This window comes from Chelonus insularis, unplaced genomic scaffold (genome assembly GCF_013357705.1).
Source record: "Chelonus insularis isolate UGA/USDA-ARS -01 unplaced genomic scaffold, ASM1335770v1 contig_284_pilon, whole genome shotgun sequence".
NCBI lineage: Eukaryota > Metazoa > Arthropoda > Insecta > Hymenoptera > Braconidae > Chelonus > Chelonus insularis.
The window spans coordinates 75,957-93,407 of NW_023276468.1; the positions used below are offsets into that span (position 1 = coordinate 75,957).

The 17,451-nt window shown below is 26.8% G+C and overlaps 1 protein-coding gene across 1 annotated transcript in view; it reads left to right on the top strand.

Annotated features, from left to right (window-relative positions):
* Window positions 1–17,451, top strand: part of LOC118065263 (uncharacterized) — a gene marked incomplete at its 3' end in the record, with an annotated part of 74,074 nt that overhangs the window by 38,992 nt on the left and 17,631 nt on the right. Inside the window, exon 2 of the mRNA XM_035080434.1 lies at window positions 2,601–3,082. Coding sequence (XP_034936325.1) covers window positions 2,789–3,082 — 294 coding nt within the window. The remainder of the gene's footprint in view (window positions 1–2,600; window positions 3,083–17,451) is intronic.

The following is a 17,451-nucleotide window of genomic DNA, read 5'->3' on the forward strand; positions in this document are numbered from 1 at the left end:
AACGAAATACTTGTATAGTAAATATTAATTGAAAAAGTTTTTTTTGACTATTAGTAAGTAATATATTTTTTTTTAATTGATAAAATCAAAATTTTGAACAGTCGCAATAAAATATTTACTTGAAATTGGTATGGTAACATTTTTATAAATTCAGTTCTAATTAGTTATTTGGAATAATTAAAAAATACTTTTTTATTGTGCTCGAATATTTTGAATATAATTAACTGAGTAATGGTTTATTTTAATCTTTCATTAAATTGAACATTTTTATTTCAAGTCCCATGGTGTCTCAGAAAGTAATAATTAATTTAATGTCACTTTTATTTAAACTTATCATAATCTTTAACCAAATATCAAAATACATTTTTCAAGCAAAATGTTGTTCAATTCAATGGTATATTTTATTAACAATCTTTTTTTTTTACTAAATGATTTTTTTGTTGTAAAGCAAAAATTTTTTTCTGAGTGCACTGTAAACCCAAGGTGTTACAGTAAATTTATTTACACGTGTTCAATGTTAAACTTCGTAAACAAACTATAGATTTTAACACACCTTCGATTTACAGTTTGTATCTGATGTTTTGTTAGTTTAGTGGAATAATGACAAACAGGAAGACTAATAAAGCCCAGAGCAAAGCTCGATCAGTTCTCTATCTGTTCCAAAACTGACCTTTAAGCCTTCCTCTGAATTCAGAATAATTATTGCATCTTTGAACGCTAAAAAAGGTGTTTAAAATTAATTCAGACGTCTAGACTAAACTTGAATCCTAAATATTAATCCATTACATGAAATAATGAATACAAACCTTGGAGTATTATATTAAAAAAATAATTTTTTAATTATAACAACGTTTTTTTTTTATAAGGCATCAGCTTTCAGACAGAATAAATTGATGATCTCCTAGATGATGAACTTTTATTGGAAATTTCTATAATAAAGTTTGAAAGTGTAACTAATCCGGTTAATTGATCAACTAATATTAAAAACTCATTAATAATATCCACTCTTGGACACAATTAGGCTAAGTTGGTATTAATGGAGTCAATAACTCATTCAGTATTACTGACTTTATATTATTCCAATTTTAACAATGCATCTCTGAGTGATGAATCAAATTTGGTTGACACTGTAAAAGTTAATTTTTCAATGATCCAAAATATGCGATGTAGCTGAAATAACATAATAATAGAAGTGGCAATTGTGGTTATAATTAAAATTATTACCTTTATCACAATTGTAGTGTGTAATGATTTTAATTTAGCGAATGCATTTGATTGAGGTAATCAGGAAAATGATCAATAGTATTTTATACAAAAGTTATTTCGAGTATTACAATGGAATTGCTGTAAATAATTGACATTTTTAATTGTTTAGTTTTGATAAATGACCTCCACTGTAAATCTAAGTGTTTAGAAACTAAACATTTAAAGTGATTACAATGTTAAACTTTTGTTTTTTATGGCGTTCAAAATTGTAAACATTTAGGTGTTTAATTATTAAGGACTTTAAGCATTTTATAACCAAATATTTTAATTTTCCCGGATTTTCAGTGTTTAAACAGCTGAATGTTACAAATTTTTTAATCAAGAATTTTAATTTAAATCTCCCTGAATACTTTTTATTTTTAAAAAAAATTTAATTACTAGTGAATTAAAAATATTTGTTTTATTTTCAATTTTAAATTAAAAAAAAAATATTTTATTTTTAATTTAAATAAATATTGTAACATAAATAAAAGTCTTTAATGACATTTGAATAACATTGGAATAAATTTTTTCTTCTAATACTCTTGACTGATTGATTATCTTATGAATAGAAAATTATAAAGCAATGATTGATTCAGTACTTGTACGATAAAAAATTGACTCGATATAGTTTACGTGTATATTTTTACAACGTACGTATTCTGGGTCTCTTGCGTGTAATTGTAGCTACAATATCGATCAGTCATAATTTTTGCTCGGCGTTTAATCAACCAGTGACTACGGTGGTACGTATAATTTACAGAGGAAGAAAGATGAATAAAGGTATAGAGAAAGGATGAGAGAATGAAAAAGATGGGTGGTTTATGTGAATAGCCTCAGGGACCGGCATTTTTGCTTGGTTCACGTAAACTCAAGTTGACCCTGGAGTTAACCCCAATCGACCTTCTTAAAAATAGTAAAGCATCTTTGTCATTTTGACAGGATATCATTTTATTAAATATTTCTCAGTAATTTCATTTCGATCATCTCAACAAAAGACATTTGAGTATTTTTATTTTATTTTTAATTCTAGTTTTACACCTGATGTGAATAATAAATTAAAAAATTTAAATACAATTTTTATTAAATTTTTCAAATAAATAAAATATTTTATATATTTTATTACTTACAATTATTCGAATTTATGAATTTTTTATTATTTTTGGATCGTTTTGGAAAACAAATTGATTGATAATTTGATAAAAAAATAAAATTACTTGAAAAATGTAAGCTTAATTGAATTAAAAATAATTAATTTTTTATTTATCAATTGAATTTAAAAAATCACCGCATTTGTTGATGACTTTATAAGCATTCAAAAAATAAAGTGTGTCCATTATTTTCATCTGTTACAGATAGAAAGAGTAATGACGTCAAAAAAAGTGAACTGCTAAAGTTTTCATGTGATGAAGCTAACAATTACGAGTTGTCCTGCATATTTAATGGGCTCCTGAAAATGGTCTGAGTTGAGAAAAGCCGTACAGTAAATTTGTGCGAGAATAGAGAAAGTGGAAAAATTAGTGCCGTCCTCACTGTCAAAAAAATGTATAAACTTCTTCGTCGCGGCTCTGGCCGTATGTTTATTTTATGTGTCGTCCTGTTGTCTTTGTTACTGTGTCTATATTACGTGAGTCAGATTCAGGCACCGTCGACGGGTCAAGCAACACCACTTCTAGCAGCACCTGTGGGTGTGAGATACGATAGACCATTAACTACCCTCGTGCCTGACTACAGTGAACCACCTGACGCGAGAGTTGCTGCAGAAAGTTGTCCACTAACACGACCACGAAATGCAGACATTGATACTCAGGAGGAATTCTCAAAGTTTGACTTTCAGGTAAGTTCATTATAGCAACATCACAATTATAGCTTAATTATCTTATTTATCGGATTATCTTCTGTTTCACTGCCAGAATATATTATTTGTTCTTCAACAACATTTTTATTTATCTCTTAACTCCTCATTCTCTAAAATTAATCCAACTATTGATTTGTTTAATTATTTGTGTTATGATAAAGAACATTTCTAAATTTAAATAGTTCAATTACATAGTTTGGATTTCTGTTGAATAATTATTTCCTAACAGTCCATATATAAGACTTAAAAATAACATATAAAATTTTTTCTCCTCTCCATTGTCGTATTTTTGTCGCGATTTTTTTCCGATGTGTTCCACTCGAATTCATCCGAAGCGAATAAAATAATTACGAGTACGAGCCGTGGAAAAGTGCGGAGACAGTGGTATACCGAGGCAACTCGATTAAATGTCGCCTCGGGCAGTGCCGCGATTCGTTTTAATTACACGCGGCCGACTCTATGGGACGACGTGACACATTGGCGTACGTCGGGAAACGAAACGACGCGTCTGCAGCATCGTTTTGTCCTTGTACCATATACGTATTTACTCGTCGTAAAAATTTTTCGTACATTCTTCTTTTCACTATTTTCATCTCTGAGAGAAGGAAAAGGAAAACAACGAAACAAAAAAAAACCTTTCTTTTTTTTTTTTTTTTAAAGACAAAAAGTAAAACAAACAAAAAAGATTCATGATTATTTAACAAATATTTTTTCTTAATGTAAGAAAATTTTAATAACACCTAAATGAATGTTAAGTTTGTTTATATAATTTTGAATGAGTAATTTTCTACTTTTAGAATATTTGAAATTCTTTACAAGGTCTAACTGAAGATTTTCAAAGAAATCAGCTGTGAGTACCCTTTTAAAGACGCCCACTTTCTCTTTAGTGCTCGCTAAAATTATTCCAGTCGAGAAGAGCGATTATAAAGGAGGAGAGGTGCCGTGAAAATGTCACGCGAAAGAGCTTTTCGCCTTTGTCTTGTTGGTGGAGAAAAGACTCATAGAAATTTTTTTTTTTTTCTTCTGTTTGTGTTCTTCCTTTCCTCACACCGCAGTGAGGCTCAACGTCATTGGATTCAGTCTGAGAAAACGTTGAAAAAGTACTAAAGATGCAAATTGGTCGTGTAATTTTCGCTAGCCCGGTGTTGCCAGTAAGAAAATAAGGGAAGAAAAGATAAGAAAAATATAGAAAGGAGACGACAGAGATTGCAAATACAATGATTACATTATATGTATAATCAGACTAAACTCGTGCCAATAACTATTATATTACTGACAGATTTCTCTTTTATTCTTTGACCACTTCTCGGCCATTTAAACAAAATCAATACTATACGTGTATATACGCTTGAGTTACTAGAATAAAAGCAATAGCGATCAACGTTCTATGCAAACCACTCAACCCCTCTTCTCTTCTCTTTGTTAATCGTTTCTCGCGCAGACTAAAATGTAATGGTTGAATATGATGTGATGCACTCGTATATACTAACTATACTACTGAAATTACACATTTATTTGATCAATGTTTAACATACTTACACGTTACCTCTATTAACAAGTTATTCATTTGTTCACCTCTTTTTATTTTTAGATTATCTTTTTTCTCAACTGCTTCCATTTTATTTTACATTATGGCAAATTGGAAAAATCATTCCCTGTCATTTGTTATATTTGTCAGATGAGATTTGTCAATTAATTTATTACACGGGATTTTAAAAATTTTTTTAAATAATCCCACAGGGTTAATCTTTTCTTACACTTGACTATTTTGACATAATCATCAAAATATAATTGTATTCTTTTTTTCATCAGAGTTTTACTTGATAACAAATTAAAATTTTATCAAAACCAAAACAATTATTATATTTCATGTAGATGATTTATTTAATTTCTTTGAAGAAAATTTTAAAATATTACATTCTAGTTTATTTATCATCAAATTTTTTTATTTATTTTAAATCATTAATATAAATATTTCACTTAAGACTTTTTACTTATAATTATATTTATAATTAGACAAGATTATTGTTATTATAAATAAATTGGCAGAAGCTAATCCCCTTTTGAAAGCTGTTAGTCATAAACAAAAAAGGTTTTAAAATATTTTATTTAAATATTTATTCAAAAAATTATTCTGTTCAATTCATTTGAAAATAACTCAAATTTTTTAAACTCTAAATTTTTTTTTATAATTTTTCAATCAGTAACGTGCATTTTTCCCATAGCATTCATAAGTTTCATGGAAATTAAGCTTTTATTATTTTTTATTGAACCATAAAGAGTGATTATAATCTCTATGAACCATTTAGAAGCTTGGAAATATTTTTTTTTTTTCATTAAAATCCGATTATTATTGATAAGAAGATAAAATTTGTACGAAAAACTAAAAGAAATTATGATGATACATGAAAAAAAAAAATTCGCTTTAAAATTCCAGTAGAAAGAGATTGATTTATTAATGTAAAAGATAATCAAAGTTTGTTGAATTTTTCATTTGAAAACCATGTTTTGCGTGACTGTTATTTTTTTATAGTCGTTTAAAATCACAGCTATAAAAAAACTTGTAGATTTCTGATGTCTAATCATTGAAATAATATATGAGAAATAAAAGGAATTGCCTCGTTGAAAAAACAAAAAAATAATAACAATAACGTGTACAATACACGAGTCTATAAAAATGTACCAATCAGGAAGACAATAGAGGAATAGACAAAAAATAATTGGTTAATAAATTGACTAAACGTTAAAAAAAAAAAAGAGGTAACAAAGTATAATTTAATTTCCACGTATATTAATTCTGGTGAATGATTAGATTAGGGAACCTTTTTGCAACATAAAAGAATCTAGAAGTGATGTTTTTATGTTGGAATGATATCATTGAACTCATAATAAAAATATATTCACCCTCAATAAAGACAATAATGTCATAAAAAAGAACACAATATCATTACCTACTTTATTTATAGATTTTTTAGAGTAGCAGAATATTTTCAATTGAATAAAAAAGCAAGTAATTTAATTTTAGAATTTTCAAAGTCTATTTTTAGAATTAAAGTCCCTAGACTATTTGAACACAAAATATATTTAAACAAATTCAAGTTAATGAGGTCCAATTTAAATTCAAATTATTCGCAATAAGAAGAATTCATTAATTAACATAAGGATGCGTAAGACAGACATGTCGCTAGACAGGCTAGACAAACGAAAACTTGTGACACATAAAGGAATTTATCATCCCTGAAATGTGGATTGTAGATGGAAGTAGGAAGCTTCTAAAGATTCATAGAGCACAACAGAAGGTCTCGTAAGACTTGTCTTCTGTCTAGCAAACACATAAAATAACAAGAAAAATAAGACAACCCAACAACAATGCAACGTCAACAACGACGCCTTGTGCGACGTTTTCCTGACGGGTTCAACAGTGACCTCGCGTGACGTACATTCATTTGCTTTCCTGAAATTCGTAAAAGACATGAATGCAGAGGATCTTAGTATAGTAGTAGTTGACCTCGATTTGCCACTTTCAGGTGAACTTTATGACTGAAAATTGCTATATTCGTCGGAGTCAAACTGATAACATACCTGAAAACTAATGTTTAATATGTAGAAATTATAAAAAATGAGTTGAATGGGATAAATTAATTTTACAATTTTGCCTGAGCATAAACTCATTTGATAAGAAATAACTAACTTGGTATTTTTTTGTTCTATTTATCTACAAATTTTATCAATGATAAATTCCTTCCAAGTTTGCCAAGTTTTTATTATCCATATCATTCTTAGTAATCACCTTGCTGTGATTAAATAATCAGAAAAAATTTATTAATAGATGATGAATTTTTTTGAAGATTATTTTACAAGATAATAATTAATTATTCTATTTGCTTTGACTACTGATTACCATTTATCACTTGAATCATTTAACGCTATTCATCACATTATCAAACCTCAGAAGATCATCCAACTTTTTCCTAGTATTTTTTTTAATGATTCTTTAAAAGAGCTATCATTTTAGTAGATGAAAATTTTACTACTGAAAGCCATCAATTCATCACTAAAATTTGATGGAAAATCTTCCGAAATACCTTCTGATACAGCTGTATTAGTTGGGTTCCTTTGATAACCGTCACTGATCATCATGTGAATTTCAATAAAGTATGTTATTTAATGGTTCTATTCCATATTTACAAACTTCAAAAGATGCTTCAATAGATTTTATCAAACCCAATAAATTTGATTAGTGAATCTATTTGTGGTAGTAATACTAAACCACACAGTTGTAATTCTCATCAAGGTAAAATCGGACTTCATGACAAAGACTATTGAGACTAATTGAAGATCAAGGAAACTGGTTGGACGTTCAGATAATTGAGTAATTGATAATTAAATGCCTCTTCTATCAACTTCCTGATGCTCTGCTTATTTTATATTACATCTTACTTCATACAAGATAATCAATCAGGCAAGACTTTCAAACTAATTCAGAAATTAGAGATCCTAGTATTGGAAATATGATTTTATTCCAAATGAAGCTATTCTGATCCAGTTATTTTATCCAAAATTTCATTAAATTAATTGAACCTGAATGACATTACAATCCTGCTAGCTATCTTCACATTCTTCTGATTGATTAATAATTATATTCTGATATTAAACAGTTGGTGTTGAAAGCATGTGCTTTATGATCTTACAAAATAAAACTAATCATCAAGTTTTTATCATAAATTTTTCTTTATTCAATTGAATTCGCATAACTAATGCTTCGTCTAAAAGAGCTTAGTTTAGAACACCTGAAAATTCATGAAAAGTCATTCAGTTTCTTGAATAAGGTTCAAATTGTTCTCCAATCGAATGGAGAATGTAGCAAGTGTAGGGTTTTCTGAGAATAAACTTCTATAGTTCATCTTGGAGAACAGTTTCCATTCTAATCAATTCTAATTTGTCTTTAGAGTTCGGTTCTAACCACTACAAGATCCAAATTGCTTTTAAATCAAACTTTACAACACTAAAGAGAATACAGCTAAATATATATTGATGAGAAGCCCATCCACTGCTAACCTATGGATCGATAAACGTATATCTAATAGTCAAGCCCCACAACATCTAGTTTCGATAGAATTGTTCAATTTGTACTCATATGTATATAAATTTATATATTATTTCATCTGTTATCCATGAAATATGATTAAATTTCTATTTATCAAAGTTAATGCAACGTCCACTCTGATATTGAAATGTGGTTTAATTCATGTTGAATGTATATCAGATAAATACGATGAATGGACGCATTAATTATTTTGGTTGGAGTATGTAGAATTATTAGTTTACTATTTTTTTCATGTCTAGATATTTTGAAATCAGCATTTCGTACCAATTAATATTCATGAAGATAATAATTATAATTTTTCTGATGAATGGCAGAAAATTGTTTGTGTACAATGATTGAACAGAACAAATTTAAAATTACTTCATAAATTAAAATGTATTTAAAAATATTTCACTTGTTAATTGTGTGAAATTGATTGATTTTATGTTAAGTTGATTCATCGTTCAATAAAATTAAAGTAAAATTTAATTAACAGGTGCAACAACTACCATGTTTTAAAATGTTTCAAAATATATCCGATGTTGATATTTTTATTAATTTTCATTTTTATCAATTTGAGAACAATATTTATACAAATCTTTCAACTTGATTGGTGAAGTTTGGAAATTGAAATTAATTCGTTGTTGCATATTGTCAACAGTGACTGTGTTTAATCAACATGTTTGGATCCATTGGCTTATAATAATTTTATATTGCTTAGCCAGACGTACAATTTAGTTTAAATATACTGATATCATTTGTTTATTTCTTCAGATGAATGATTTTACTAAATAAACTTACTCATAACATCAAAAAAATTTATTTATTTAATTAAAAAATTATGGAAAAAATATTTCATTAGATTGTATTGTAATGAGTTTAGTTTGATTGAATGAACTCGTCGAGTCTTCAAAGCTTCAAAGCCAATTTGATATTTTTATCTTCTATTGCTAAATCATAAAAACCATCGATGGCAAATGAAATTTTTGGTCGAATAATCTCTATTGAATATCCATTCATTTCAATGGATGAATATCGAAGTCACATAAAAGGGTAAATGTTGTTGATCCTTGTAGTAGTTTCGTATCTATATTGTGTATTGAAACCATTGTAGTTAGTATTATGATAGAACATTGTTTGGGATGTTATTGCTATTATCGTTACAACAGTAGAAAAAAAATAACAGTAAGAATTTCATTCGTTTTCCTCAACACTTTTGCTTGCTCAGCACTTACGGGATTTCCCTTTATTGGCGTGAGTGGCGAAAAAATTGAAGAAGGAAGAAAAAAAAAAACTATGAGAACTCATTGTTCGGCTACTACGAACAAAGCCATTTGAATTATTCCATTTCTACGGACAATAAAATAACCTCAGTCCACTTCATAAAATTTTTAACGATTCTTCTACTTCAATAGTTCTTTCGATAGATTTACAATTTCTCTCTTTTGAACTCACAATAAAACAAAACTAACCCCTGGAAATAACAATTTTGTTTCTTTCAAGATTGAAATTAATTTTTTTTTATCGCACATTTTAGAATATTCTCAAGAATTAACACTTCTACTTTTAGTTTGTTTAACAAAAATGTTATAACCTTTAAAAATAGTATCCATTTAATTAATTAATATAGGAAAATGACTAAATATGGAATATCATTTTGAATGGTGCTTAAATATGGAATTTCTGTATACTTCAAATGATGATATTCCATATCAAGTATACTACTTCATATTCAACCACTTTCCTCTACATTTATTATTTTACATGAATAATTTAAAGAATTTTCTAAAAGTCAACTGTTTATTGATAATTAATGTACCCAGTAATAGAATCAATCATCTTAAATTCATCATTTTAATTTATTTATTAGATGTCTGAGAAGAAATTTTAAAGTTCCTACTAAATAGTTTCAGTTTTGTGATAAATATGTCCTTAGATTCTTTATTGATTGTAAATTTATGATTGAAAAATAAACATCACTTCTGAATTCACGTAAATATTCACAAAGCTTTTTTTTTCCTTCAAAAAATTAGCTACACAAAAAAATAATCAATCCAAAATATTTCCAAAAAAAATGGTAGAATAATTTCCCATTATTGAATTTGCATCTAAAACAAACATTAAAGATATTTTTAGGAGTCAATAATTGCAATAAATTTCAAAAAAGTTTAAAGCTTTGTACCAAGATGTCTTGAAAACAGTCACAAAAATCCCAACTCTGAATCTATTTAATTCTCACAATTGATTAAAAGTTTATTTCTGCTGCAAGACTTTTAATTCTTGTCGAGACCACAAAACTGATCTATAGATTAAAAAGTGTTAAGTGTGCAGGAAAATTAAAAAAAACATGTTAGATAACAAGCAAGTACTGTATGTAACCTATAAGCTCGAGATTATTGGTCTAGATTTCTAGATGTATTATAAGACAAGTATCACCAATTAATTATTTAAAAAGTACATCAATAATTTTTTCCCCCCCTAGTTCTAGTTAATAAAAAAGAATTTATAGTTGAACCAAGTTTATTTAGAAGTTGAAAAACGTGATCGATAACAGGATTAATAAATCTTTATATGGATAATAATAAATTTTAAAACCGTGGAAAAATCATAAAATCGCTGAAAGTTTTTGATCTTTTAAACCTCCAGTACATCCTATCAAACTGAGACAATTTTTTACAAGATAATATATATATATATATGTATGATACTAAAGATGTAATATTCTTTCGTTCATTCTTCGAGTTTTCAATGTTAGATGATATTCTTTTCCATCTCATAAAGTACACTGTAATGTCTTTATTTTTTTATACGTTTTTCTTGTTATCTTTCTTTTCTTTCTCTCATCGGTTTTTCGCTCGACTTCTCGTCGGTTTCTTTGCCATGAAAAACACAGAATAATAAAACGATTAAGCGAACCGTGTCGACATTTGTGTTCATAATTTTCACCCTACTTTGTTTTTCCTTGTCATGATACTTAGTGAAGCATTTCTTCAATAATATAACACTTGAAACTACATTTTACTTAATATTTCATTTCCTTCGTTCATTACTGCTCCTATCAATTGTTATTCATGTATTTAATTAATGTCAATTAGTTAATTATTCATGTTGATTTTAATTTTAATTTATCTTCAATAAATGATCGATGTCTTTTCAACATTTTATTCATTTGTAATTCTTGACATCTCATTAATCTGTCTAGATAATTATATTTTAATTAATCTAACTTGTGTATCTATAGATAATATTTTTACACATAGTCTATTTGTCCATGTGAAGTTCATAAATCGTAAATAATTGATATTTAAATTTAGCGAGAAATATTAATAATTTTCGATTAATGATAGTTTCTACTTTTGGAGTAATAATTTATAAAATATTTTCATGAAATAAATGAAAATTTTCAGATAAATTTGTATTAAAGTTAGTTTAACTATCTAAAAATATATGGGTTAAATTATAATTTATTCATCAGTCATTGATATTAATATTAAATTTACTTTAGTAAAAGTTGATGTAAATAGGTCAGAGATATAAATGTTACGAAATAATTTTTTAATGTGCTTACAAAAAAAATAAAAATAAAAATAATGGAAGAAAGTTGAGATAAAGTTTCTATGTGGTTTTAATTAAACTGCAATATCCTAATTACTTTCATTAAACATTATTAACATTAATATTAAATAGAGTAATATCTTTTCAGCTTGATATGTACTTAGCTCGTAGTGTACTTAGCCAACTTGAGTTTAAATTACTTGCTACAGTAGGTATGTGCTTTTGTTGTAACATTCTGTGACCTTATTACTTGCCCTTGGCTGTTTGATATTCTAAAATAAACAAATAAACAAACATGCGAAATTAATAATCTTTCCTTAAACAAAGTCTGTATTTGTCTAAGTTATTTTTGCATTTAATAGTATGAGGATATTATTAATTATCAACAAAATCATTATATTACTTGGAAAAGTTTCTTAATTACGTAGAGAAAAGGATTGAGTAAAAATAATTCTGCAATTCAAGGTAACCCAGGTACATTGTACAGACAGAGGAGAATTATCTTGCAAGAGAGGGATTTCTACAAAGTAGAAGGGAAAATTTAATCATCGTGCAAGATAAATATTATTTTGTGCATTGTATGTGGGTTATAACCTGAATTGTAGGATAATTTTTATTATAGAAATAATTTTAATTTAGAATATTACGTTGCATAATACATGAGATAAAATACACCCATCATGTTTCATTACAAATGGATATAAATTTGTCACAAGCTAATAGGCTTTAGCATAAATTTCTTCAAAAATTAGACCATTCAGATCTTGTAGCAGACAGCTCAGCTTTTATAGCAATTCAAATCTGTTGAATGATTTATATATAGTTACATGAGTTCTGATGGCTTGTTAAACCAAATAATGCTCCCATTTATAGGGACCATAAATAAAGCTCTTTCGACAAAGATCTAGCGAGTTATAATAAAATATATATTCAAACGAAAATATCCTGAAAATCTTTAACCATAGAATGACAGTTATTAAGTTTGCTATTAATAGCAACTTTAGTATGAGAAGATTAATGAAAAATTTAACATGAAAGAATAATAAAAAAGGTGATCATAAAACTTTCAATGGTATTAATTTTTTTTAATGATTAATTTTATTCTGCTAACTTTTCGGTTATTAACTATTCAACATCATCAAATTAGCAATAACGTTAAGTAAATTTTAACCTAGGTCAGCTATCAGCTTAGACGTCAATCTGAATTCCTTTTTACATTGGCTTTTTTCACGAGATTTGACGTTTACTTTGGTGCTTTACTCTTTTACTCTGCTATAGTTTTTATTGCTTTCCTCTTTTGCCACAACGTCGTCCGACGTCTTTGCTTTTGCGACAACCTATATCCTGTCGAAGCTAAAGAGCCGTAGAACTGTTCACTGGATAATGCAGTCTTAAGACTCTCGGAAATGCCCACGTAAAAAGCACTCTTACTCTTGTTCTCTTTTCAAAGTCTTTCTTTCATCTAAAAATGTCAAGGAATTCTTCTCTTACGAATTTTAAAAAGCTTTCCCGACAAAAATCATTTTTATTCTTTTTATTTTTCATCAATATACAGCCTTCAATTGTTCATTACGACTTTAATAACAATCGAAAAAATATCAAGAAAAATATAACAATTATTTATTGTTAATAGTTTGTAGAGGAAAAAAAAAATGATTGTTTTTTATTTATAAAACTTTAATATCATATTTAATATTATCGTTGCAAAAAATTAATTGAATTGATTAATTTTACGGTATAGTACCTGTTTGATTGAACGAAGAGAAAAATTTTTAAACTTTTCTTGTAAAAAAGGTTTGATTAAGTATTAAATCAACAATGTTAGAAAAATAAAAAAAAAAAGCTGAACTGAAAGTAATGCAGGATAATTGATTTCTTCTTCACTACAAGATGAAAAAAAAACAGTAAAAAAAATATTTGATTCTGGTCGTCCTTCACTATCTTCCGATCCAATCGGTCTTATTTCAACGAGCCTCTTGAATCACTTTCTATATTGCTTGAGACGACGATTTACTCCTATATAGCTTCTCTAGCTCGTGAGACTTCGGTCCAACTTTCTTTCACAACCATCTGCCTCTTGCTCACGTTAGTACCACCTTCTATACCACCCTCCAACCTCTTTTGCTATTGATATATACCGATATCCGAATACATCTTCGCGTTGACAGCACTGTAAATGTTACGAGTGCATCGAGTTCTTGAAGAAATTGAAAATACTGAGATAGTAGCTTACTTCGTTCTTTTTCAACTGCACTTTCGGAGATAAATGACTGTATCTGTCAGCATTCAGAATAAAATTAAAATAAAAACACATATATTTCATATATTGAATTCATTTTTTAATAAAAATAGTTTTATTTTTTAAACTTACCTTATATTATTTTTCTTTTAATAATTTACTTAAAAATGGAATATGATTTAATTATTTTTTTCGCTTAAAATTCGTAGTATACCCCTTAATAAAATATTAACTTTAATTTAACTTGTGTACGAGATTAAATTAAATAGAAAATTCAAATATCGAATGAAATATGGGATAAGAAAGAAATGAAATTGAATTTTTCTAGAAATCAATAATGTTATTTCGAAATAAATAATTGAGATGTAGTAAAAAATAACTTCTTTTTTGTTAATTTTAAATAATCCTATTTTTTTATATTTATATATTCATTTAAATATATCATTTTAATATAGAGTAGAAGTATTTGTATTATATTTTCCAATGTTACATTATTTATAAAATCTCTAGAGAATTGATTCGGACTGAATAGAGATGATTTATATTTTATAAATCATTGTATTTGGACTAAGCTTACCAAAAAAGTATTTATTTAATTCAACAATCAATTTTATTACCAGTAACAAAACTTCATGAATTTATTGTTATTTTAAAAAAATATTCATTTATTTAATATTGTATATATCGAGTGTTATTTATCCAATCATGTTGATGAAATAATTAATTAAATTTTCTTTTAAATGTAAATTTAAAAATCGATTAATAATTCAAGGAAGTTTATAAAATGATTTCTATTAACTGAAAAAATGATTAAAAATTCCAAGAAGGAATAATTAACAAATGGATTAATAAATAATATATACATTCAAAAATTGTTTAAATTAACATATCCCAATAATATTTTTATTTATTATACTTTAATTTTTATAAATAAATAATAAATTGAATGCAAGAAAAAAAAAAAGAATGAATAATAATAAAAAAAAAAAAAATAGTATAAAGTATTTAGTTAAAATTTCACATTCAACTGAGCATGAGGTGTGCATTTGAGCTTAAAATTTAAATTATTGTAAAGCAAATAATTTCGTTTGACCCTGTGTCACTAGTGTGTACAAATAACATCCACATATAGAAACTATGCGTCATCGCAAATTCTACTGGCATTAGTACAGTGGACCCTTCAATTCTAATTCAGGAGTTTGGCATTTAAAATACAAACTCCAGTCCTGTCGAAGTATATACATAATAGAGCGAATAAACTTTTGTTACCCTTCTCTGTGGTTTAAACTTTGAGGATCAAATGAAACACGAATGCTCATGGCAGTTGGGATGAATGATATGAGACTAGACTGTTCCTTCAGTTTTATATAGACTATTACTGATTTTATTTGTATTTCAAACAAATGATGAAGGCTTTAACTTGCTTTATAAAGTTCATTAAATTAATCATTCAACTTGATATAAAGTAATTAATTCATAGGAAAAATAATACGGTTATAAATTAAAGCTAGTTCTAAAGTTTTCTAATACAAAAATCCATGCTTGAATTTTCATGAAAATTTTTCTATAAAGTTTACATTGCCTTTAGACATTCTTCTTATACTGTTGCAAGTTATTATCACATAGTTTTTGGAACTTCATCTTCGTAAAGTCTTGGAAGTTTTCCATTAAGTTATCTAGTGATGTATGTTGCAGTTATTTTTAATTGATAATAAACTTTGTAGAAAATTACAATATTATTATCACATTAAATAGTTTTACAACATTGCACAATCAATAAAATAATTATTTTAATTTTTCTTTAAGTAAACAGGAATTTTATTTATTAATTTTAAATGTGATCATATATTATTTTATAAGTGGAATGAATATTAGTAAATTAAAGCACAGTTTGGGATAAAATGATATTTACATTAATCAGTTGATGTTAAAGCAAGTATTTCGGTCGATACCACTAATTCAGTTCTGCTTACCTTGTCTACTCTTGGTACATATTATTAAATCTATATTAATTACTAATGTCACCGTCTAATCCAACTTATCTAACATGAGTCTAATAAAAGAAAAAATATTTATAATATTAACAAATTCTTTTTTATTAAAAACTAATTTTTGTCGGAATGTATGATATTTTTTTGATAAATATTAATTATTACATGCAGATAATTAATGGTTTATGTTTAATTGATATTACACTTATGTTTATTATTTAGGGGAAAACTAATCATGCAAAAAAAAAAATAACGCTGATAAAAAAAGTTATGGTATTATATAAATATAAGGTTATTGTAGGATCAAGTAAATAAATAATTACTTGTACTAAATAAACAATTCATTATATGAACTATTTAATAAATTATTTTCTACTTAGCACTAATTATTATTAACTTGCTCCTACAGTAATCATATTTACTTGATGCTATAATTTTTTTCTTTCAGTGTAAAAAAAAATAAACTTATTGATTGTTTTCAGAATTTTTTTTATCTACTGTTACGTATTTTTTTTTTTATGAACATTTTTATGAACATTTAATCGTCTTTTCAAACTACAGATAAGCCTATTCGTGATTTTTTATAATTTTTATACTGCAGATACGCTTTCAAGTGCATTGTAGTAAAAATCGGTTAAAATTCCTCTCAAAGAGATCAAAGAAACTTAAAATACTCTTTCATCGTTGGCATACATTTTCAAGTATTTTTTTTGTTTCGAATAAAAAAAAAAAAATATATTTCCGGTAAAAAATACCAAATCTATCATCAAAACAATTATTCTTGAAAATTTTCTCAACTTTATAATTGTTTTTATTCCGCAAATAAATAATAAACTATTGTAAATACCTTCAATTTTTGTGTAAAAAATATCCATTGATTGATTAAAAACCAATAAATTCTTTCGCGGTTTCAATTTAATAAAAAAACGGAAAAAAATTCTTTGATACTAGCATGTTGGGAGTATAATAAAAATTCTGTAAAACATGCAGGGAATTTTAGCATTTCTACTAACAAATGATTTTCTCTCGTCTAAATTCAAGACTAAGGAGTAAACTGTTATCTTTGGTTTACAAATTGATCTCATATGTACAATGATCAAAAATGTAAAGTGTTATTTTATGCAAGCATGTTTATACAAAGTATAATTTTGTAGGTTCGCCCACACTCGAAAAGAAGCTTAAAGCAGTTTCTTATCATCACGTAACGATAAAAAAGCTATCAGTGTTCTTGTTGAAAAATTCTGCATCATCACAAACTTTTTGAGAATGCAAACAACAGTATACATACGTTACCATAAGAAAGATATTTTTTTTTCGTCGCTACATAATGACTTTCATATTGAGCTTTATTCAGGTTTTTAAATAAATAATAATTCCTTTGATGTTGCTGACGAGTGTGAGAGTTGGAGAATGAGAGACAAGAATTGACAGGGGAGTGACGGGGTGTACATGGTCCACTCGAGTGAATACCCTTGGG